Raw genomic sequence first — 24,369 nt, forward strand, 5'->3', positions numbered from 1 at the left:
GGGGGGGGCTTATGGATAGAGAGTTGAAGAGGTGGGTTTTGAGGCGGGACTGGATCAGGGTGAGGGACTCAGACTCACGGAGGTCTTGGGGGAGGGAGTTCCAGAGCTTCGGGGCTGCCACAGAGAAGGCTCTGTCCCCGAAGCTCCGGAGTTTGGCCTTGGGGATTGAAAGCAAACCGGCTGAGGAGGATCTGAGGGACCGGGGTGGTTGGTAGAGGGTGAGGAGGTCAGTGAGGTAGGGGGGGGGCCAGATGGTGCAGGGCTTTGTAAGTGAGGACCAGGAGTTTGTAGTGGATGCGGTGTGAAACGGGGAGCCAGTGGAGTTCTTTGAGGACCGGGGTGATATGATGCCATGATTTGGTGTGGGTGAGGAGTCTGGCGGCTGCGTTCTGGACACGCTGGAGTCTATTGAGGGAGGTGGAGCTGATGCCGTAGAGGAGGGAGTTGCAATAGTCAAGGCGGGAGGAGATGAAGGCGTGAATGAGTCGCTCAGCTGCAGGGCGGGTGAGAGAGGGACGGAGGGTGAGGGAGGGATGGAGTTTGGCAATATTGCGGAGGTGAAAAAATGAGATTTTTACAATATGACGGATGTGGGGCTCGAGGGAGAGGGTGGGGTCAAATATCACGCCAAGGTTGCGTGCCTGGGTGGAGGGGGAAACAGGGGTGCCATCAATGGTGACTGTCAGGTTGGGGGTTTTGCTGAGGGTGGATTTGGATCCGATGAGGAGGAGTTCAGTTTTATTGCTGTTGAGTTTGAGGAAGTTGTGTTGCATCCAGGATTTTATTGCAGTCAGACAGGATTCGATGTGGGTGAGGGGGGGGTTGTTGGGGGATTTGGTGCTGAGGTAAATCTGTGTGTCGTCAGCGTAACAGTGAAAGTCCAGGTTGTATTGGCGGAGAATCTGACCAAGGGGGAGGATGTAGATGATGAAGAGGAGGGGGCCGAGTACTGAACCTTGGGGAACACCTTGGGTGACTGAAGCTGTGGCAGAGGAGTGGTTGTTGAGGGAGATGAAGTGGGATCTGTCAGAGAGGTAGGACTGGAGCCACCTGAGTGCAGTACCTTCGATACCGATGTCATGGAGTCGGGTAAGCAGGATGGTGTGGCTCACGGTATCGAAGGCTGCACTCAGGTCGAGGAGGATAAGGATGTTGAGGGAACCGGTGTCAGCAGAGGTGAGGAGGTCATTGAGGACTTTGATGAGGGCCGTTTCTGTGCTGTGGTGGGGACGAAAACCAGACTGAAGGGGTTCAAAAAGCTGGTTGGTTTGGAGATGGCGGTGGAGTTGTTTGGAGATAATGCGTTCTATTGTTTTTGAGAGAAAGGGGAGGTTGTAGATGGGACGGTAGTTACTGAGGGAGGAGGGATCCAGACCGGGTTTCTTGAGGATGGGAGTGACAGCAGCCGTTTTGAAGGCAGAGGGAACGGTTCCTTGGGACAGGGAGGAGTTGAACAGGTTGACAAGGTAGGGGCAGAGGACGGGGAGACAGGACTTCAGTAGAGGGGTGGGTAGAGGGTCAAGGGAGCAGGTTGTGGGTTTGGAGGAGCTGATCAGTTTGAGTATTTCAGGGGGGGTAACCAGAGTGAACTGTGAGAGGCGGCCGTGGGGAGGAGGAAGGCTCGGGAGGTCCAGGGAGATGGGGGGAGAAATTGTGGCGGTGGATGTTGGGGGAGATGTATGTGTGTCAGATGCAGCGGATAGGGAGAGATTAATGGCAGTGGAAGTTATGTTTGCTGACGGCAAGTAATGCTGCTCTTATGAGAATATGTATTCTCTCTAGTTCCACAAACCGCTCACAAGATGATCAGCAGCAGTATGAATGGGTACTTGTATATCATTAGAGGACAATGTAAGTCAAAACATCTGCTTCCTTTCACACCACTTGTGCAGATGAATCCGAGTCTCTTGTATTCAGTTGAATGAATCTTCTTGCTATCTTAATCAAAAGTAAAAAAGAAACTTAATGTTTTAGGAAACATGCATGTGTCTTTGAATTAGTACATTTACAAATGGATTAATGACCCTAATATGAAACTGAATAGGTTGTGTGAGAGTTTGTTGATATATATGTTGTATATAGTTTATATAGTATATAGTTTGAATGAGCCGAGCATCTACTTCCATTCATCAAGACATGCCTTTGTTTTTTATTCTTTTTCACCTTTGAGGCATGAATGAAAGGTTTTGCGACTACAAGCTTTTTCAGTCAATATAGAACCCATGGAGGAATGTATTTCTTCATTCAACTACATTTACTATAAAAAACTTGGTTCAGATCCACACAAAAGGTGAGAAATGTAACCTTAAGCTGCATCAGCATCCTTTTTGTTCTGTTCTGTTTCCAGTGGCTTAGCAGGCATGATATAGCATCGCAGCAAATGATTTGAATTCATGTGCCGTTCACTGGAGGACAAAGACTAGCGAAAGATGTGAGAAGTGCATTATTGAGCCTACAAGGCTGTGATTGCCAATTAGCACCTGTCAGCTGCCGCTGGTGGCAGGTAGCGCTCCGCGGCGAGATTAGCGCCACCTCGACTCAGCGCTCATCAGGTTTAGCAACACTCCTCACTCCTGCTCACCTCAGCTCTCACTCTGTCACATCATCTGATCCCCTTCCGAGCCCCTCCTCAGAACACATGATGAAAGCACCCCGCTGACGCATTGATGTCACAGCGACACACACACACACACGCGTGCATGCTGCTGTGAAAACTGGGGCACATCCTGCATGTGCTGTGGAGTCGGGGCCAGCGTGCATTAATAAAGTAACGCCTGTCAAACGACTTTGTCGCTGCGCTCATTGAAAAGGAAGTCAGCGTCAGATTGTCGTCTTGTGTAAAATGAGCCTCGAGGGCTTGTTTTCACTCCTCAGTCGCCTCAAAGAAGGACGGCAGGGAACGGCTTCTGCATCTCTTTCATTCACTCACTGCAGGCATGAATAACACATGAGCTGCTGTGTGAGGTGAGAGGGAACATCTTTCCCTGAGTGTGTGTTTAGTGTGCCAGAGAGTGAGCTGCTCCTGGTGGGGTTTGAACCGAGCCTCCCTCGCTTTGTCCCAACCTGCTCACTTCAACAACGTTCACACTTTTGTCTGATGGTCCGGACACACCCAGACGATTTCCGGCGTCGATAGGTGTCTGGCCGTCGATGAGCGTTGTGTCGCCCTACTCAGATTGATGTGTACTGCACCGTCGTGTCTTTTCGGCCGTGCCAACACCTTCCGCCGCCGATTCGACATGTTGAATCTGCGGGCTGTCAGCCAAAGAAATCACTCTGATTGGCTGTTCAGCTAGCGAATCAGTGCATGAGAAGCGAAACAGAAGCGAGGGACCCAAACAAACTATTAAGAAGACAAATCTGAGATTTCATTGAACTCCAGCTCTCGACTCAGGTTCGGGAAAGCCCCGTGAGCTTCTCGCTGTAGAGTGAACATGGAACGCACGCTATTTGTTGTTTATATCACGCAGTCTGTTCTTCTTCTCTCGGTTATCACGCAGTCTGTCTTCCGGTTGTTGCCTCTTTTGAATGACGAATACACACTACCGCCGCCTGCTGGCAAGGAGAGTTATTGCCACTCACGCATGCGCAGTTCGTACGTGCTTCTTGGCCGTCGGCTGAAGTCTTTGCGGTGTCTTCCAGTGCGACACATGGCCAAGACGCAGGAGACGTGAGGCGACGTGAGGCGACGTTCCGTCGGGACGTGTTCTTTGGTGTTCTTTGGTGTCAGTTTGGTGTGTAAGAGGCTTTAGTTGCAATACAACATATAAAGATATATTAGATTTCTTCTGTCACTATGGAAACTTAAAGTGATTATAGCACATTCAACAACACCCTGCCATTGAAATCTTACACTTTTACAAATGCAGTTATCTTCACTATCACTAGTAATATTGATGTTATTATCTAGGGAAAAGCTCAAATGTTCATTTAATAATGTTTTATATATTATATTTAAATAAAATTCATTTTAATGTCCTATATATTGTTCTTTATATATTTTGGATGTAAAATCTTAATATATAAAGTCACTAGTAACTAGGTTGACTTTATTCAAATGTAATTCATTTATTATTTTATTTTTATAATTTGACAACATATTAGGTTAGTTGAAATCAATTATATGAAGTTGAAAGTTTATTTTTTCTCTTAACTAATGCCAACGTTTCATTTTCTTGAGTGCATAAAATAGTGGAATATAATTATAAAGCAGCATAAAATGGAAATGAAATAGAAAAAGAAAATAGAATTCAGGAATAACAACAAATTGGCTTAGAATGTTTTAGTTAAATATAAGTGATTAGTTGTATTTCTTTTGATCATCGTGTTTATCTATTGAAGGTTACATGTTCCTTTGAATCGCATTCTGTCACTGCGCAGCAGGGAGTACATCTCTGACGGTCCAGACTGGTCCCAGTCGCATCATGGAGGAATGTTATTTCATTTAAGTGCTAGTCAAGTTTTAAGGTCCCTTTCACCCTTGATTTAGGGTCAGTGACGGAGCATGCTGACACCTCCCTGCCTCATGTCTGATGGTCTCTGGTCTGCTCAGGGTCATTGGAATATTCCTTCAGACGCTTCTGAAGTCTGTGTAAAAAAGGGCAAATAGGAAAGGCCTTGGCTGCCACTGGGGGAAAGGGGAGGGAGCTGAGTGCGGATGAAATGTGAAACAAAGACCACCACCCCCACAACCTTCATCACTCCTCTCTCATGGCCCGCCGCCCCTGGAATAGCCGGGGCTGGCGCTGGTGAGTGACATCATCTATATCTAATGTGATTGTGGGCTTGCAGAGGGGCAGCCAGTTTCATCAAGGGGCTTTGTTGGCCATCACATCATGGGAACAAAACAATCCTGCTTCATCTAAGCCTGCTGTCCTCCGGGCCAGCCGGCAGGGGGAAGGAACAGAACAGCGTCCGTCCACACACAGTGTTTCTCTCCATCATATTTATTGTGAGTGTAAGAACAAAGAGGGATTCATAAGAAGCAGCGTGCCACCGGGAGCCCTCCACTGGAGAGGAGCAGTCATCACTGTGACAAACAGAAATGACCTCCATATATATGGAACTGTCTGCAAAGCTGTGACTCACCACTCACTGCCATGATCACAGCAGACTGCTGTCAGCCAGCTATTGCTGCAGCATGCTGATTCTGTTGTCCTTTACAACAGGCTGGTGTGGAGAATCTAATGATCTACCTACTAGACATTTGAACATTAATCCAAAATAGTGCTAAACGCTTTTTAATTGTAGTAATAATATCATCTTTCTGTAAAGCTGAATTAATCAAATGACCAATGAAAAAGTAATCCTAAGGACTGTGCTGCAGTGTGGAAAAGCCCTGACTGGCTGCAGTGATTGATTCCAGACCGCTGTGGGGACGGTGAAGGCCTTTGGAATGCCTCCGGTCATCAGTGCTACCTCTGAGTTTTATTCTGGAAAAAGTAGAGAAAGCACGGTGATTCAGCGCTGGTTCACAGACCTCAAACCACCTCCTGTTTGTCCGTTTTTTCCTTCGTCGTGGGCCAGGAAACACTGCACATTTTTCAATTTAAAAGTAAACACAGTAAATGATGTTGTCGGTTTTAAAGAGGGTGTCCATCTGCAGTGTCATCTAGGATTCGCGGCAAGCTGCCAAATGATGTCTATGCAAAGCTGTTTTGTTTTTCTTCCACATCAAAAAGGCAAAACTTAAGTTGAAGTAAGTTCACATTTTAGGAGGAAAGTACTATGTAAGAGTACTTGAAGCCAATGAGTAGAGTTCCCGCCTGAAACGGGCATAAACTAAGCAAAAATGGAGGATACATATTTTGGTTCAAATCGGTAGAAGTCCTGGCCCAGGTGGACATTCACTGGCTCCACTGGAACTGCTCAAATATCAGCCATACCCCGTGGCTAAATGAGGTCAGGCCGACAGCAGATGCGTTTTGAAATCGCCAAAATCCTGAGGGACGACCCTGTAGGGATCATACATTTAGAATATTTTTTAACCCAACCAATACTCTTGATGCCCTCATCATAAAAACGACAGCATGTGTTGGCCTTTAACATGTAAAGGACATATGCCAAGATCAACCTGACTGGTGACCTCTTGAGGCTGTGTAAAATATGCCTGTACTCTATTGAAAGTAAAAGGTGAAAGTACGTTGTTGCAGCAGTCGTAAAACCTTGGGGTGCCCGGTTGAGTCAGCAAAGTTTGACTTTTAAAAAGTTGACGACATTGGTTTCATTAACGATGACCTTGATCTTGCCCTGACCCAGTAGTTCTAGCTTCCTACCTAAAACTAGACCTTAGCCCTAGAAGTAGCAGGTCAGATTATACTCATATAGTTTTATCTGGACTGCCAAAATACCTTTTGTTGCTTAGGTATGAGGACTAAAAGGGATGTAGACTGCTGCAAGGGACATCCATCCACCATCTTAGGTCAAGCAGTTGATCGGGGCTCAACCGCCTGCTAATCTAATGGCGCATTTCCACTGCAGGGCCTCGCACGGCTTAGTATGGTATAGTTAGGCCTTGGTAGGCCAGGCTCACTTTATGCTGCGTTTCCATTGCAGTTTTGTAGCTGGGGCAGTAACTATAGTAACGCAGTGTAGGCGAAGCCGTGACGTCATCTTCAATGCGAAACCACAGAACCAACATCAGCCGTTACCGTTATTCAGAGAATACCCTGGAACACTCAGATAAAACAAAACAAAAAATGAGAATGGTATCTGTGTTGTTGATCTGTAATATTACAGTGTTACGTTGATTTGTTTGTCCTTCTCAAATCAAGCACTACGCATTTCAGTGGGTTTGTGTTAGAAAAGAAAGCAACCAATCAGATCTTGTTCTGGGTCTCTGGGAATATCCTTCAACCAGGTATTCTACATCCTTGATAGAATGCCCTGGCCATTGCACTGAATGAGAGCGTACGTTTGGACTGACAGTTTGATCAACCAATCATATATTGACTTGTAGCCAATGGGCGTATTCTTTCAGAGTTCCCCTCGGTTCCAGGGTGCTCTAGAAGGCCCGCTAGTTCACTGGCTCGAGACAGAGGATCTAGATGAGTGCGACGAAGCAATTCATGCCGTTTTATTGTTTTTAACGTTGAAATGACAAGTGCAACAGGTGGAGATGAAGTTGTTGCGGAATTGTTGTGAGTACCCTTTCAAGACGACAATTCAGTGAAAAGTGGATTATAATGCGGCAGTGGCGAGGGGTGTGTGTGTCTACAGAAGGTCCAGTTGTGATAGACACGGTTCTGGGTGTGAGAGATGAGCAGAAAGCCAACGGGGCCACAACATGGTGATCCCCATGTTTCTGCTCTGTGTATTTAACCTTCAAACCCCGCACAGTTAAGCAGCTATACATCCTACATCTACAAGGTGATAAACAGACTTCCATCAGCCTGGGATAAAATAGCTACCATACAAACAGGGTGGACAAAACAAGTGCTGGACACAGAGAGTATCCTCAGACGTGTTCGGTCAGAAATAGATCAGCGTAAACACGATCATTTTGTGTGTTGAACATGTGTAGAGGTGGGGTCATGTCCTCCATGTCTGGACTGTACAGTAAGCTGCACTGGGGGAGGATTAGGGCATACACTATCTGATCCACACAAATCACTGTTGGGGGGGTAACTCACCCACAGCTCAGCACCAGGGACGTCTGAGCTGCTGCTTCACTGAGGATGACACTTTCCTTACCTTCTCTCAACATCACTGGGGGATGGTTCCATCAGCTTAGTCCCTCATTACTGATCCAAATGTGCACTAAACCTTACGGTACAGAGCAGTACAATTATAACAGTGTGTGTGTGAGTCAGTGTGTACATGTTTTTGTTAAGGAGTTATTATTAGGGTTGGGATTTATCTTTAATATTTAAACTGCATGAGTGTTTAAGATGTACTTTCATTTGAGATAATGAATACAATAGTTCAGGTCCAAACGTTTCCCCCTTCAGTAACCAATGAACACATCTGGGAAGCCAAATCCTCTTAAGTGTTTTTGTTCAAAAGAAAAATTATAATTTGCTTGTGTTTTCTTTTATTTAGTTGAATGTTAAGTCACGGTAAAGTTGGTCATGTATTTATTCTGTAAATCGTGCAAATGCATCAATTTAAATCACGGGGTTTCTTTACAGATGCGTAAAGGCTTCTAGAAAATTGGTCACTGAGTACAAAAAAGCAGGAAAATACTAATAACCGATTAAAAAATCCAAGCCAACTGAGATGATATATAGCTATTGATTTGAGTACATTTTACTCCCTAGCCTGCAGATATTGGAAGTATAGTTATGGATGACCCCATGTCTGATGTAATGTTTTCATTGTTGCTTATTGCAGCAATGAAACTTTTGGACAACAATAAAAACATGTGTTGACAGTGATTGATAATCTAACGAATGGAAGTTTTGAATTATTATTTGTTTATACCATACAGAAATAATTGAAAAAAATTACTTCTTGAAACCAATCAAATAATCTTAGATACCACGTTATGTTTCGTGAACTATTGTAAAACATTTGATTTGTAAATGCAAAATCTGGTATGGTAATAATAAGCTATACTTAGTTACATTGCAGTGCATTTCTAAAGTGACGCAAGCTTGTCAGGTATTTTCTGACTTAATAACATCATTTCCTTCGGCCACAGAGATGTTCTGTCGTGCAGCAGGCCTTTTCCTCAGCACAAAGCTGAACCCGCGGTGTGGTCATGTCAGCGTACAGTACAGCCTGCTTCGTCTCCATCAGCGCTGTGACTCAGGCTCCTTTTTGTCTGCCTGCAAACACAAAGGTTAATGTCAGTGGAGACTGAGTGTTTCCTCCTGCACTCCATTGTCATGCCATGCCATGTACTCATTAGCATGCATGACATGCAGGAATTCACTGGAGCACATTTGCATAAATTAGCCATCTCTTCCATAGAGGCGAAAGGCCGATGTAGGAGAGGGGCACTGGGTGAGAGAGGAGGGTGTAGTATTGCTCAGCCTGCTAATGAAAGGCTGTTTGGCAGGCTCCCCAGAAATGTTATGCAAACTGTCCGGCCCTGTGATTGGCCGCTGCCTATAGTCTCCTGCCCTGTAATGGTATCTCATGTCCAGACACAGATCAGAGCCCTCTTATCCTAAAATGGCCCCAATCTGTCCCGTTGAGTCATTTCTCTCTTTGTCTTCATTCATACACTAAGGGCTGCTAACAGCTGAAATGCTTCATGCACGCGGAGAGTGATCAGGCTCCCTGTCCTCCTCTTCCTTCTTTAACACTTTCCTAAGCTCTGGCTGTCTCCCTCCCTCTTTGATTTTCTTCTGTGCTCTGTCCATCCTCCCTCACATTTACCCCCCCACCCGGCGTCTCTCATGCTATGCTTTCCTTCATTAGGCTGCTGTGCTGGTTATAACAGTGGAGTAATCACATATGGGGCAGAGCACACATAAAGATCTCTCCCGCAGACAGCAGCTGCTGATACTCGCTGAAAATAGATCCCTGGTACGCTCAGCACTTTCTCTCCAGCAGCTTTACTGTGTGTGTGTGTGTGTGTGTGTGTGTGTGTGTGTGTGTGTGTGTGTGTGTGTGTGTGTGTGTGTGTGTGTGTGTGTGTGTGTGTGTGTGTGTGTGTGTGTGTGTGTGTGTGTGTGTGTGTGTGTGTGTGTGTGTGTGTGTGTGTGTGTGTGTGTGTGTGTGTGTGTGTGTGTGTGTGTGTGTGTTGCAGCATTAGTAGTAGGGGATGTGCTGCTCTCATCAGTAGAGCGGGTAGAGCACTCAGAGCCTCTCCCCTCACCCCAATTCCTCACACACTCTCACCCACCCCCTGACCCTAGCTACACGTACACTACAACTACACACACACCACCCCCCTCACAGATATGGAGTCAGCAGCTTTCTCTTAACAATGACTGATATGGTTGCTGCTGTTGGACTGTCTGTTACGCAGGGCGCACTGCAAGGTGCTTTAAACCAGAGGCATGCTGGGAGCTGCAGAATGTGGATGCTCTGTTAACACAAGGAAGATGGAGGAGCGCTGCCTACATTTGCAAAAATACAGAAATATCTTGTACGCATCACACATTACACACTGTATGCAAACAGCTGTGTGTTTAGCATATCACACAGCTGGCCATGCTGGAGCTGCAGGTATGATTATAACGTAAACATTGGGCTGTCTGTTGTCATAACAAAGGAAAAACGCACATGTGAAATGTAAATTAACAAAATAATTAAACTCAATATCATAGAGATCATCCAATTATTGAAGAGTACATTTACATCTCTTTTATAGCGTGGTGGATGAACTGTAGTCACCACTACACTGGCAGGGTAGACAATAAGGCCAGGGGTAGAAACTCACACATACCCATCTGGGAATATTCTAGCTGTCACAGGCCAGTTGAAAGAAATATGGATATTGTTTGACAGCTGTTGCTGAAGAAGAAGTGCCTCAATAAGAGTCTGAAAAAGACATTTATTTATAGCTTTTAAAGAGAGACTCACAGATGGCTTCCAAGCAACGGTGGCTCATGGAACAGAGTAATGTGTAACGGAGAGAGAGATCTCACCGTGTGCGTGTAACCCCCCTAAAAAACAAATATCTCCTGATATGGACATTTTTTATAACATTGTCTTCGTCCATTTACAGCCACAAGATCTCCACACTGACATGCCTTCAGACTAATGATTAAATGGCAAAGTGAATAAAGAAGTGGGTTTGTTTTACAACATTAGCAGCAAGCACCTAACTGACTTCAGAGTGACTTGTGAGACGGACACTAACTTGTAGATCATTGAGTTAAGCTGAAAGTCAAGTTGGGTGTTTTACAATGTAAAGCTCTCATCGTCATACCTCTTCTAATCACATAATCCCTGTCTGTGTTTTAGGGTCAAGTTCCACTGAAACTGGCATAAACACAAACTCCATTGTGTGCTCCTCTAGTATATATTATCTTTCATTTGTTTGCAACAACAAAGTCAATAAACTATTGCCTCTTCTCCGTTTAGACCAGGGGGGTCAAACTCAACTTCATCGCGGTCCACATTAGCATTATGCTTGCACTCAAAGGGCCAGTTGTAACTTTAACACTATATAAATATACATATATAATATATATAAAATGATGTATTATATTACATTATTGGCTCTGCATTGGATACTTAGCAGTTCTGGTAATAACTGCATGAATCACGTCTGTAAGTCTAGGGCAAGTAATTGAGAGCAAATATTGAACAATTACACATATTGTATATTATATTCTTTGGTAGCTCTCGCGGGCCACGTAAAATGAGGTCACGGGCCGGTTTTGTCCCGCGGGCCTTGAGTTTGACACCCCTGGTTTAGACCTATACAAATCAAAAAGCAACAACCGATTGCACATGTTTACTCATTTTCCTGAAAAGCCAGACGATTGAATTCCGTCCCAGACTCTACGTAGTGACCTCAAGCTATCTTTTACTGAGATATTTGAGTTTCCTCGGTCATACTGCTTCGTTGTTTTTCCTAAGCGGAAAAATCCACAAATTCTGAGGTTTTTGAATCTTGATTACTGCGGAGGGAAATCCCTGTTTTACTAGTGGGGAGTCTGGCAGACGCGCTGGAAGCTGCTGCAGTGCTCACAGGTGATCCTGTCCACCGACTGCAGGGTCATCCATCTTCTGGTTCCCCCCAACAAAGGGAGACAATCCTCACCATACAGTGGGCTCATTGAAACACATTGTTCCGCTCATCCTCGGCCACGGCAAGCTCTTGAAAGGAAAGCGTAACATCACTCAGCCTCTGAAAAGGTGCTTTGTAGAGCAAACAATACCGTCTCAAAGTGAACGCATTGCAATTGTGTTACTGCTCCTTTTCTATGTGTGTGCTTTGATTGCATTGCCCAAACCGTAATGTGTGTGTCGCCAAATCATTAACCGGGATAAAGCTGCAGGGATTGGTTGAGTGAATGGATGAATGCAACCTAGTGTGAATCTCAAGCTGATCCCCAAACAGCAGACAAGCGTTGTGGTCTTTCTCTGGTCTCTGGTCTCTGGTCTCAGCGCTCTGGTCTCTGGTCTCTGGTCTCAGCGCTCTGCGACAACAGCCGGGCAGCCAGGACTTCTGCCGGCTCAGGAGTTTACCTAATTATCTGGCGTTAAGTCTAAATGGAAGGCTTCCCTCTATCATCCCGCGCCACATGGCCGCAACGGGGATAAGCCTGAGTCTTACACACCATTAGGCTTTACAGGCACTTGACCTGAGGACCAGGGCACTGACACAGAAAGTGAGGCTTTGGGGCCAAGTCCTGACCGGGGCGCTAACAGTACATTACGCTCAAATCAGTGTTGAATACAAATAATATTTATTCAAAAGCTTCCTATAAATGAAACATCTTTGTCATAACAACACTTTGGTGCTAAGGTTAACAATTGCAACATATCATTAACCAAACAATACAGAAAGATATTTGCTGATTGTTTTTAAAGAATTACCATGACTTGACAGGAATGGGTGCAGCCAAACCCAATGCCATGGCCACAGACAGTGGGTGCAGCCAAACCCAATGCCATGGCCACAGACAGTGGGTGTAGCCAATACCATGGCCACAGACAGTGGGTGTAGCCAAACCCAATGCCATGGCCACAGACAGTGGGTGCAGCCAAACCCAATGCCATGGCCACAGACAGTGGGTGTAGCCAATACCATGGCCACAGACAGTGGGTGTAGCCAAACCCAATGCCATGGCCACAGACAGTGGGTGCAGCCAAACCCAATGCCATGGCCACAGACAGTGGGTGTAGCCAATACCATGGCCACAGACAGTGGGTGTAGCCAAACCCAATGCCATGGCCACAGACAGTGGGTGCAGCCAAACCCAATGCCATGGCCACAGACAGTGGGTGCAGCCAAACCCAATGCCATGGCCACAGACAGTGGGTGTAGCCAAAACCAATGCCATGGCCACAGACAGTGGGTGCAGCCAAACCCAATGCCATGGCCACAGACAGTGGGTGTAGCCAATGCCATGGCCACAGACAGTGGGTGTAGCCAAAACCAATGCCATGGCCACAGACAGTGGGTGTAGCCAATGCCATGGCCACAGACAGTGGGTGTAGCCAAAACCAATGCCATGGCCACAGACAGTGGGTGCAGCCAAAACCAATGCCATGGCCACAGACAGTGGCAGATTGCTGAATGTTCCGGAGGTTGGTGTTATGAACATGAGCGGCTATTTAAATGTCCCCTCTGTGGGACGAATAAAGGTGTTCTGATTCTGAGGCTGGACACACAACCTGCCGACACCCACAGAGCACCCTTCTTATTCAGCTGTATGGAATGTTCAGCGCTGACCTGATAAACAATGAAGCATGTTTGACACTGTTTGTGTATGGTTGTGGAGCTGTCAGGTTGTCTCACCACACTCCAAGTGCTCTGAACAATGACTGCTGATGGTAATGCTGGCAATTTCCCTGTTTTTTTGCAGGTCACTGCCAGGGGATTCGCTCCATTGTTGCAGTTTGCCTACACTGCTAAGCTGTTACTCAGCAGAGAAAACATCCAGGAGGTCATCCGCTGTGCCGAATTCCTGCGCATGCACAACCTGGAGGACTCATGCTTTCGCTTCCTGGAAGCACAGCTGCGCCGCGAGGAGGACGGCTTGCTGCTCTGCCACAAGGTGGCGGCAGCAGAAGTGAACAACTCACAGGATGAGAGCATGCAGTCTGAGGTGGAGAAGCCCACCTCCCCAAAGGCACGACGGCGCGCCGAAGCCCTCACTTCCTTTGAACACCCTGACGAGGATCGGCTAGCAATGGCTATTCCCAGTAACTTCTCCGATGGCCGGCTGGACTTTGACAGGCACGGAGCGTCAGACCTGCCGCGATGCCCGAAGTACAGGAAATACCAGTGGGCCTGCAACAAGCACAATAATGACACATCCTCACACACCAGTACCTCAGGTTTTCCAAGCACATTAAAAGAGAGCAGCGTCAGCGGGGCACTGCCGGGTCAGGACAGGCTGCCTTTGGCACAGATCAAAGTTGAACCACAGGTTGACGAAGAGGCCATCTCATTGTGCCTGTCAGGGGACGAGCAGGGGGACAGGGATAAGGACAGTGTGACGAGCATGGAGATGGATAACCCCATATCTGTGGAGAGAACCAAGAGAACCAAGTCCCCTTCCTGCCTCCGAGCCTTCTTCAAGAAAGGGGTGGACCTGCCCAACACTTCACAGCAGCTATTCACCAACAGACTTGTCTGTCCCCAGGACAAAGTCAACTCTCAGGGAGATCATAGAAAAGACTTCAGGCCTTTCACTGGGGAGCTGGATCTGCCTGTTACATCCCCAAAGGACGTTGACAGTTTCCCTGCAGGGTTGTCCCTCAAGTCCGCTTCCTGTGATGGGGTCTGCAAACAGGAAGTTGAGCTTGATCGCCGTAGTGTCATATTTTCCTCAGGGGCATGCAAACGTCTGGGAACCCCAGCACATTCCTACCCTGGTGGAAACTCTTTGGAGATGGAGCTCTCTGAGCACATGCCAAAGGGCCTGTGGGCCGGAGCCAGCCAGTCCCTCCCCACGTCGCAGACCTACTCTCCCAGCAGCACCTCCAGCGACCCCCTACTCCTGTGCCACCCGAGACCCAACACCAGCTGCCCAGTGCCAATCAAAGTGTGCCCGCGCTCACCGCCTTGTGAAACACGCACCAGGACTTCCAGCTCCTGCTCCTCGTACTCCTATGCAGAGGACGGCAGCGGGGGCTCTCCCTGCAGCCTGCCCCAGTTTGAGTTCTCCTCCTCTCCGTGCTCCAACGTGGCACGCTGCCTCAATGTGGACCAGCAGGAGCAAAGTGTGGGCGGGGAGGCGCTTTTTAACCAGGTGCGGCCTAAGATCAAATGCGAGCAGTCCTACGGCACCAACTCCAGCGACGAGTCGGGCTCCTTCTCAGAGGGAGACAGCGAGTCCTGCCATGTGCAGGAGCCAGGGCCAGAGGTGAGTCATTGTCCTTCTCTTGTAACACACAGTAGCCATTACACCCAATCCCACCACGGCTAATTACACCGCAGTGCCCTGCTCTCCAGGTCTGCATTAGCAGTCATTAAATCATCATGTAATTGAAGCAGGGGTGTTCAGTACACCATTTACAGCATCACCAAAGGGCACAGATGTGCTTTGATATTATGAATGTGCTTTAAGCACTGCTGGAGATCTGTGTAATGAGTCTGAATGTGTGAGCCCAAAAGCACTAGGATAGTCAAAATGCAGGAGGCTGTGGTGCTGTGTTTTCAATCATCTACGCTGGGAGTAATGTGAAAGTGTGAACGCACTGCATGCGTTTGGAGGCTCGGGATTCTCCCAGGGCACAGCTGCCCTCTGAAGCTATTCCCTGTCTGTCCGTCTCCCTGCCACTGCCAGCTACCCTAACTCGCTCATCTCATCCCAGCGGAAACACTGACATCTATAATCCGGCCCTATAAATATGCACATGCTGATTCTAGCATGCTTGTTAGACATTCTGACATTTCTGATCTATCGACCATTAGCAGTGATACCCTGCCGCAGTGAAGGTGTGCAGCCGTCACAGAGGAATTACAACCAGTACATGACAGCAGCGCTGCGTAAGGCCATAACGTGTTATGGTGTGCGGTTGCAGGGAGTGGGCGAGAGGTTGAGCTCCGTCTCATGGTGCTGCAGCTCCACAGTGCTGACAAGGATGAACAGCCAATCCTCTAATCATCCTCCCCTAATCCACCTGGGCAGACGCCCTGCAGACTGTAGGCTGTTGTTGTTTACAGTGTGAAGATCAGTGAGGGAACCTCTCGCTCACAGATGGAGCTCAGCGCGGGTGGAATAATATCAAAATGAGCAGATTTCCCACCTGAGGGGAAGTGTAAGGCTAAATCAATTTACAAAGAATAGCTTTGCCTCCTCAGAGCGCTGCTGTTCACTCGCTTTAATGAGGCACATTTCCATCTGGATCTCAGGCCGCGCTGTCACGTGAAAACCTTGTATCTCCAAATGGACTCTTATGGAGGCTGAGAAGGAGCTTTCTTTGTTCCCCTGGTTGAGATTTGTTTGTTTTTTCTCAATAGATGGTATAGGTATATCAGTGTTTCCCCTAGGTGTACTGCTTTGGGGGGGTGCTGCCTGAGCATGGGGGGGGGGGGGCATTGGGATATATATGTTTTAAATCCTCTGGAGCAGAGAGGAGCTGTGGATTATTGTTATGGTTAATGCATCAGTGTTTCTTAGGGTCAACAACACTAAACTCAACTTCAAATCAAAGCCTTTATTTAATAAAAGAGCACATGTTCAATGTGAAAAAGGACAATGGTAGGGGAAACATATATACGAGGTATTCTCTTGACTGTAGCTGAGTCATGTCTGTGACATCACATTGTGGCTGTTGCAGAGCTTGAACTTGTGACCTTTGGGCTCCGTGTTCCCAGGCTGTCTCACCTCTTGAGATTCGTCCATCAGTGATGTCAGAATCATTTGTGAAGAGCTTGGTGGAAGAGGGCAGAGGAAGCAGAACTGGAAGGAGAGAAGAGAAAGTGGTGCGTTGCCATGGCGATCACATTCACAGAGCAAGTCGGCATGTTGCAATGGTTGGAGCTACATGACAGGATTTAGTGGAAATAATTCAGTTCCGCTGCACAAGCAGAGCTGCGAGAGAAAGAGGCTCAGCAGTAATGCGTAATTATTACCTTCAGAGTGTGGCACACAACCACCGTCGCCTTTCCATTGATGCGCCTTTGAGAGGCCTGCTGAGTGTGCCGCTGTAAATCATGTGGGATGGATATACAGCGCTGAGCTATCAGCTGGGAGAGCAGCCCAAACATGACTGGGAGACATGTCAGTTCTCTTTGTCATGTCTTTGTGTGGGTATGACTGTTTATATATGTATGTGTCAGCCATTGTTGCCGCTCCATTACTCCACTATATCCTCTGTCAAATCTCTATTGGCTTGCGCAGGGCTGTCTGCCAGCTTTGCACTCACTATCAGAGCTGTTGATAAGATCCTTCATGAGTGTTTCACTGCTCCACACTTTATTGCACCGGAGTTAAAGCGGAGGTCACAGAGAAGTACTTCCAAAGTGAAGCTCAGTGTTAGGTTACTCTCCCTTGGCCTTTAAGTGCTAAAGAAGTGCTCCCTCATGCTTCCTTGGCCGCTTGTTTTCCTAACACCCCCTCGATGTAATCCTGCCGTTCAAACAAACATGAGCGAATGGCAGCTTCGATAAAACATAGCTTCAGCTCTGGACTGTGGACTTGACCCAGTGGATCCAGATGAGGAAGGGAGTTGTTAAAGAGCAGGGCAGTCTGACCGAAGCCCATCATTCAGGTAGCTGGAGTCACTTCAGGTCTCTGGGCAGCGTCTGCTCGTGATTATGGGCTGCTGCCTTCATACGGGCCACAGCTTCGTGCTGCAGACAGAGCAGTGTCCTGCAAAGAGAAACTAAGCAACCTTTGAGACCAAATTGAAGAAAAGCTGGACTGAATGTTGGTCCCAACTTAGTGTGGCTCTGTGAGGGGATCCATTGGTGGCTCCTTGTTTTAACAGCAGTCATGTAGATTGCTGACCTACCATGCAACAGCAGTTATGGAATCAACTCTTACAATATGTATAACAAGTAATGAGTGGGGAAATGGACATTCATTTGACTCGTCGAGCATTAATCAAGGGGTGAGATTTAAATTAAACATTAAAAAAAGGATACAAATGATGTATTGTCTGGATTTGTAGGCTACAAGCTATAGAGTTAGAGTTGTGTACGGTATAGATACGGTAGATAAGATTGGGTTGATTTATTGTTGTTTATTGGCTGGTATCAGGATTATGTAGCTACAGATATTGTTATCTTTCATTTGACACAATGCTACAGCCTTTAGTGTGCTACAGTATAACAAGTAGCTTTCCGTGGATAGCTAATGCTAGCAAGCTGTAGATGCATATTGCTGTGAAATGAATCACTGCCTCATCACTCACTGTTTTAGCTCATTGTGCTTCTATTATACTAACTTTTATAATGTAACATATGTTATGCTGTGTTCGTTATTCTCGCGTCCAGGTAAGAAGCTTAAAAAAAGGAGACTAAATGGAGTCTCTGAGAAGGTTCAAAATTGGTACTTTAATTAATAAAAAGCGCGGTAATGTTACAAACAGGATATTGTTCAGTCTGGAGAGAAAGTCTGCAGCTTCCTCTCCCAGTGCTGGCCGTGCAGAAGAGAGCTTACAAGCCTTCGTCCTTCCCATACTGTATATATAAAGGTCCTTCCCGCTTGCTGGCTGTGGCTGTTCGCTCCTCCTCTCTGGGAGCTGTAGTGACGTAGGGGACTTCCCCCTCGTTCTCCTGTGTCCGATATCGCGTTAAACAGAGGATTTCGACATTTTACATTCATTGCTTACTTCCACATGCCTTTTCTCCTCCTTTCATAACTTTATATGTGATACATGTTAACGGCGTCAATAGCTACTTTAATGATACTAATGGGCGGTAGTCCCGGATGTCGTCATGAAGGATTTTCAGAATAAAATCTTGGTATTGAGAACTTCCGGTTTTTTCCAGAATAAAATAGCATTTAAACTGACGGTATGTGGTACATTATGCCATAATACATTGATTTGAATTTCTAACACATATTTCATTATCATCACAATATGTTAGCATAGAACACACTCTTGATAATGCTAATGTTAGCTAACGTAGGATCAATCTTTGTATGGAGGGTGTTGAGTAACTATTCAAACTAAGTCAGTTTGCTGAATTGAATGCACATTAATGACATGAATCATATCATATATCAAAAGAAGTGGAATTCATTGTTTTATTGCTCATCAGTGCACTAGGAGTGTTGTCACTATACAGCTATGGTTGCTAATGTTACCAGACTTCAGAAATAAATCAGTGTGTAACAGACATCACAGAGTCAGTACACTAACTTAATGGCTCCTGCACTTGTAGTACTTTTGCTACATTTGTAGTTCAGAGTGTCTCCCTCCCTCTGTCTCTCGGAGCTCCACAGCTCGCGGTGCAGCGTAAGCGGTGAGCTCATTCTAGCGTCTCGTCTGGCCACAGCGGTGGAAATATTGATCTCAGAGCGAGAGAGAGGAATGAGGAAGTGGTCCTGATTCATCAGCACATTGTGGTTGGTTTAGCAGGCAAAGCATGAAATAGAGTAATGTTTGACAGGAAGTGCACAGACCTTGATATCAGTTGTGCAAACATTGCACAATGCCAAAGGACCTTTGCTCTACTCTACATATGATGTAGCATGTACGTTCATAATGTTGACTGTGGAGCTGCTTACTTGCTTTAGTCATGTAAAATAGTGATGTGCCTTTCTCAAATGAGTTGCCCCTTATACTACAAGCACTCATTTTGTAAGCAATATAACACAACTTTTAGTATCACCATGAAAAGAAATGTCTCTAAATATAGGAAATATGATTTTTAAGTATAGTTAATGAGAACACATGGCATCAAATATGTGACCATAAGTGAAAGTAGATTTGCGTTCAGTGGCTAGACAAGAGCAAGGGAGTGCAGAAGGAGAATGATCCAAACACTAAAGGGATGTTTGCCCATTCATTTCTAAAACATGTATTTAAGTGCATCACATATTATAATGTACTTAACACAAAAGGCCTTACTTGTTCCAATTGAGCAAGAGGAGTTCTGTTTACCCGAGCATTTCACTGTGAAATCTGTTTTTCCTTTTTAAATAGCTCAATGCCCCCAACCTCCCCCGGAGCTTACGCTATGGGGAGCGGGACAAATATAGAGACCGAGAGTGGAGATATTCTGGCGCTCTTATTTGAGAAGAGGAGAGTGTGTTTAGTGTGAAACTCCACGGGATACTCAGCATTCTGTACAGTACGTGGGCCCCCCAGGGCCAACTGGGGCACAGACACTGTGATGTTGACTACGTCACCACAGCTCGGCAGCTTGTACTCTGTGGTATTGCATTTCCAGAAATCACTAATCAAACAGTGAGTCACATTCGTTGTGTTGTTGTCGATAAAGTTTGACACTTCTCTCTCGTTAAATACACATTTCTTCTACTGCAAATGCTGCTGTTGGTCAAATGAGAAGCATTAGTGGTAGTTAGTGTAGTGATCTGCTTCTTACATAAATAAAGCCTTGTATGAACCTATTACAGGTTGATGTTATTCATGATGACATTCTTTAGCAAGAGAGCAGTCATTTATGTATCTGAAGACGCTGCAGATGATGACTTTAACCCCCAGGACAAGACAGCTAGCAAACCTCCCCAGTCTATGATCTGATTTACGGTTTGTTTGAGTGTGTGTTTCTTCTTTGTAATCCCATTTACAAGCACGTGATATGTAACATGGTTAATTACAGAGATGGCATGAAACACAAATATGTGAAATTGTAGACCTCATATAACACGATAAGATCTCATTTCAGTTTGGAAGATGTACAGTGGGGCAAAAAAGTATTTAGTCAGCCACCAATTGTGCAAGTTATCCCACTTAAAAACAATTTTAATTTGTAATTTTCATCCTAGGTATACCTCAGCTATGAGAGACAGAATGGGGGGGGGGGGAGTAGTAATACAAATGCCACTTCAATCTCATTAGTATGCAGAAAAAGTGACAGGTCGCCCCGCCCCTTTTCGACCGGAAGTCCCGCCTTATTTGACCGGAAGTCCCACCTTTTTATTTTTATTTTGAAACCGGAAGTCCCGCCTCGTTCGACCGGAAGTCCCGCCTCGTTCGACCGGATGTCCCGCCCCCGCTTCCGGTTTTCAAAATTAAAATAAATTAAAATTTAAAAAATGAGAAAAATAAAATGCCGTTGTTTTCAATCAATTAATATGCCTAGGATATATGTCCCGCCTCCTTACCACTTCCTGTGTGGTTAATCCTGTATACAGTATCGAATGTAACTTACAAATACTTGCAAATAACATGAAATTAATCAAAAGTAAGGCATCTTAAAAACATATATTTAAACCTCTCTGTTTTTGCAAACAGGACATGACAGGACATGAGGGGAGAGAACATATGGTGGAGGAGGGGGAACACACACACACACACACACACACTTTCCCCGCCCCTCACCCTCTCCCTCTATCTAAATAAAAAGCCAGCGTCACTCTTAAATATTTTTCAAGTCGAGAGAAAATGGCCAAGAGACGTCTTGATATGAATTTAATCAGCGAGACACCGGTGACAACTTACAGCCATCCGTTGGGTGCTCCAAATCAAAGTAAAGCATATAAAAAACAGATATTTTAAAAAGTCAGCCTTTTTGTTAAAGGATAGGGCAAGGGAAAACCCCAAACCCCCTATGGAGAAGCCATAAACCCCCTATGGAGACAAACCTGTGGTAAACAGAGGGAGGTAGGTAATATACTTAAATATATAGAAAGTCAGAGAATATTTATCAGAGGATAACGCATATACATTTGTACAAGTCGGCTATGGTGTATTTTATAAGTAACCGAGTTTTCGTACTCAGACCGTTGCAGCAATTTCAAGCAGATCTCTGCGATATGCAGTCGCTGTCCAAATATAATGATGGCTTTAATTATTTGTTAACAGTCATAAATGTATTTAGAAAAACCTGTGCTCAAACATTAAAAAGAAAAAGAAGGGTAAGGTTACCAAAGCTTTTGATACAGTTTTTAACACACAGCGAGATCCCTAAAAAGTTACAAACAGACATGAGGGGAGAAAACATATGGTGGAGGAGGGGGAACACACACACACACACACACACACACACACACACACACACACACACACACACACTTTCCCCGCCCCTCACCCCTCTCGCTTTAGAGGCCTACAGCCGAAGATATGTTTCAATCTCCTCTGTCTTGAAGGCATTCTTAAGCACATAAATGTAACATTAGGCTATGCATAAAATAACCAAACGATTATTTCATTAACTAATTTGAACAGTATCAGTATTGAACATCATCATATCATAACAAAATAAGCTAAGGCAACTACTTGCATTCAGTGACTTGATTTTTTAAATGAAAACCAGGGATATCTTTTGTTTTTAATATCTCATTAAAAATATCTAATGTTAGTAACTATTAAAGAAAGAATGGGGACAATTCTGTGTTAATGTAGTTTGACCATTGTAACTGCTGTGCAGACATACTGATAAAATAGGGCTTCTAACTAATTACCTTAAATAAAATCACTAATTAATTAAACCAGTTCAATACGCATTATTCTTATTCTTATCATTCTTTATGAGCGCAGTAACGGTAAGGTATCTAATTACTTATTTATCTAGTATTCCATCAGATAATAACAGAGATGGTTAAACTGAAGTAGAGACATGGCAGAAATCCTACAATGAAGCAGGACAGTGAAGGGGAAGTCTCTTTTGAAGAGGGTTTTAATAGTTTAAAGATCTTAATGCCCCCTTGATCATATCTTTTTTTAAAAAGACTGTTTCTCTAAAAGGCAGGTTTTGTGATTTTTAAGACTTTTTACAGACACTCGGCAGATTTGTGTGTAATTCTCTCACAAAGGAACAGTAAGTCTCTTACTTTTTTGATAGCGTTTTTTATGTATGACAACTTTACAACTGGTAGAAAGTTAAGTACTTTTTATGAGCAGATTTTCTTTAAGACTGTGACTCTTAACACACCAACCCCCCGAGAGCCAGACATACTCATCCCCTTTTCAACGTATTTTGTTTTTGTCTTTCTCGCTTTTTTTTTTTCCATTATATTTTTGAAAAAACTACATAGTGATTGCTAGCAAAAATACAACATGCAACTAATACATTATACAATATTACGACTTTTTGCGATATTTTCAACACAATATACTTGTACCCTTTTTTTTTTTGTAGGACTTCAAGATATTTTGCATGTCATACATAAACACGGTGTCATCTTTCTTGAAACTGACGTGCTGTCCGTTTTACAAACAAGTTATGTTTATGCTTCTTCATCCTCTGAATGTTCCTCCCCCGTCCCTCTTCACAATAACAATCAAGGTGGATCTATGAAATGAAACACCTCTTCCCAAAGCGTGACTACCCTATTGAGGGCATGCGTCTAGGGCAGTAGGGTCTAAATCGATGGGCCAGATATACTAACATGCAGAACGTACGGTATGTTTGAAAAAGACTAACCATTTATCCAGTTCAAGCTGTCTTTAAGATGTGACATCGCGCTCTGACTATTTCCCATAAAATCGTGACAAACTATTACTTGTTCTTACATTTGACCTCTTGCTGCTTGGTTGAAAATGATAGATGAAAAAGAACTTTTTTAAAAGAGTCAAACCACAAATGTTTTAAGATTGTTACAAAATGTAAAAAATAAAAAAGGTCTGGAGACAAAATTAATTCAGGTGACTCTGGCTTTATTAGGACAACAGACATATAATACAAATGGGTTAGGGGTTAAATATAACCATCGTGGACTTAATAGTCCAAAATACTTTTATCTGAATACATTTGTTCTTTTTAAGAGCACTTTTTGAAATTATTTATTTATTATTTCAGTGGAACAATCCAGTGTTTGTTAACATTAACGCTTTCTTCTCTTTTTCTTGTGTTACTAAGATACTTTTAAACACACTTTGGTGTATGCAACACTTGTTCAGATAAAACAAGGTTTTTTCTTTTCTGATAAACCAACAGTCTTTTAATACATATTCTGGCACTGTCGCCAATTTGGGCAATTCCACAGTATCGCGCTTTTCTCTCATTATACTGAAGCAAAGTTCTGCCATTGCTTTTGGTATTTGTTCAACACATTCGCAGCAGTCGGTTAGCGGGAGATGATCTATAAGATTATTATGATCCGGTAATGGCTCTACAACACCATCCTCTAGTTTAAATTTCTTCACTTTGTTTCTTTTCTTTTCACCTTCCTTCTTTTGTCTTTTTAGTTTTCCGTCCTATGGTCCCTTTTCTTTTCATTCGCATTCTGCATTTGCTTTTAATTTTTCTTCTCCTTTTCATGTTGCTTTTCTTTTTCTTCGTTTTTCTTTACTTTCTCTATTCTTTTCTGCTAATTGTCGTTTGCGATCTTGGCGAGTGGCATGAGATATACTGTTTCTATAAAGGTTATCTATAATACCATCTTTTAAAAAGATATTCTTCATATGTCATGTTATCATGGTCCTCTTTTGTCCTAAAGACCTTACATGGATATGTTATAGAGGAGAGCTCTCTTCGGGAACATCCTCTCTCCTACTTGTAACATCCAGTCATTAAGCCCATATCCGTTATCCTGGTGATAATAAGGGCAGGCTACATCAGACTTGGTTTTTCTCAGATCCATGGCTAGTTTTTAACGGTCGTCCTTAGTTTTATATGATTTGCTGAGTGGGTGGGACATATTGCGTTGAGTGGGTGGCTTCATCTGTAGAAAGTACTCTGTTTGAGGAGATTTCGTAATAATGGCA

At 44.6% G+C, this 24,369-nt stretch overlaps 2 protein-coding genes across 2 annotated transcripts in view; both read left to right on the plus strand.

Annotated features, from left to right (window-relative positions):
* Window positions 1–16,416, plus strand: part of LOC117440241 (transcription regulator protein BACH2-like) — a 67,888-nt gene extending 51,472 nt beyond the window's left edge. The window contains exons 3-5 of the mRNA XM_034076534.2: window positions 13,437–14,942; window positions 15,604–15,724; window positions 16,400–16,416. Coding sequence (XP_033932425.1) covers window positions 13,437–14,942; window positions 15,604–15,724; window positions 16,400–16,416 — 1,644 coding nt within the window. The remainder of the gene's footprint in view (window positions 1–13,436; window positions 14,943–15,603; window positions 15,725–16,399) is intronic.
* Window positions 16,417–16,738: 322 nt separating this feature from the next.
* LOC117440243 (midasin-like) overlaps window positions 16,739–24,369 on the plus strand; it is a 67,618-nt gene continuing 59,987 nt past the window's right edge. The window contains 1 exon segment of the mRNA XM_034076535.2: window positions 16,739–16,805. Coding sequence (XP_033932426.1) covers window positions 16,739–16,805 — 67 coding nt within the window.

Source organism: Pseudochaenichthys georgianus, chromosome 24 (assembly GCF_902827115.2).
Source record: "Pseudochaenichthys georgianus chromosome 24, fPseGeo1.2, whole genome shotgun sequence".
NCBI classification, from domain to species: Eukaryota; Metazoa; Chordata; class Actinopteri; order Perciformes; family Channichthyidae; genus Pseudochaenichthys; species Pseudochaenichthys georgianus.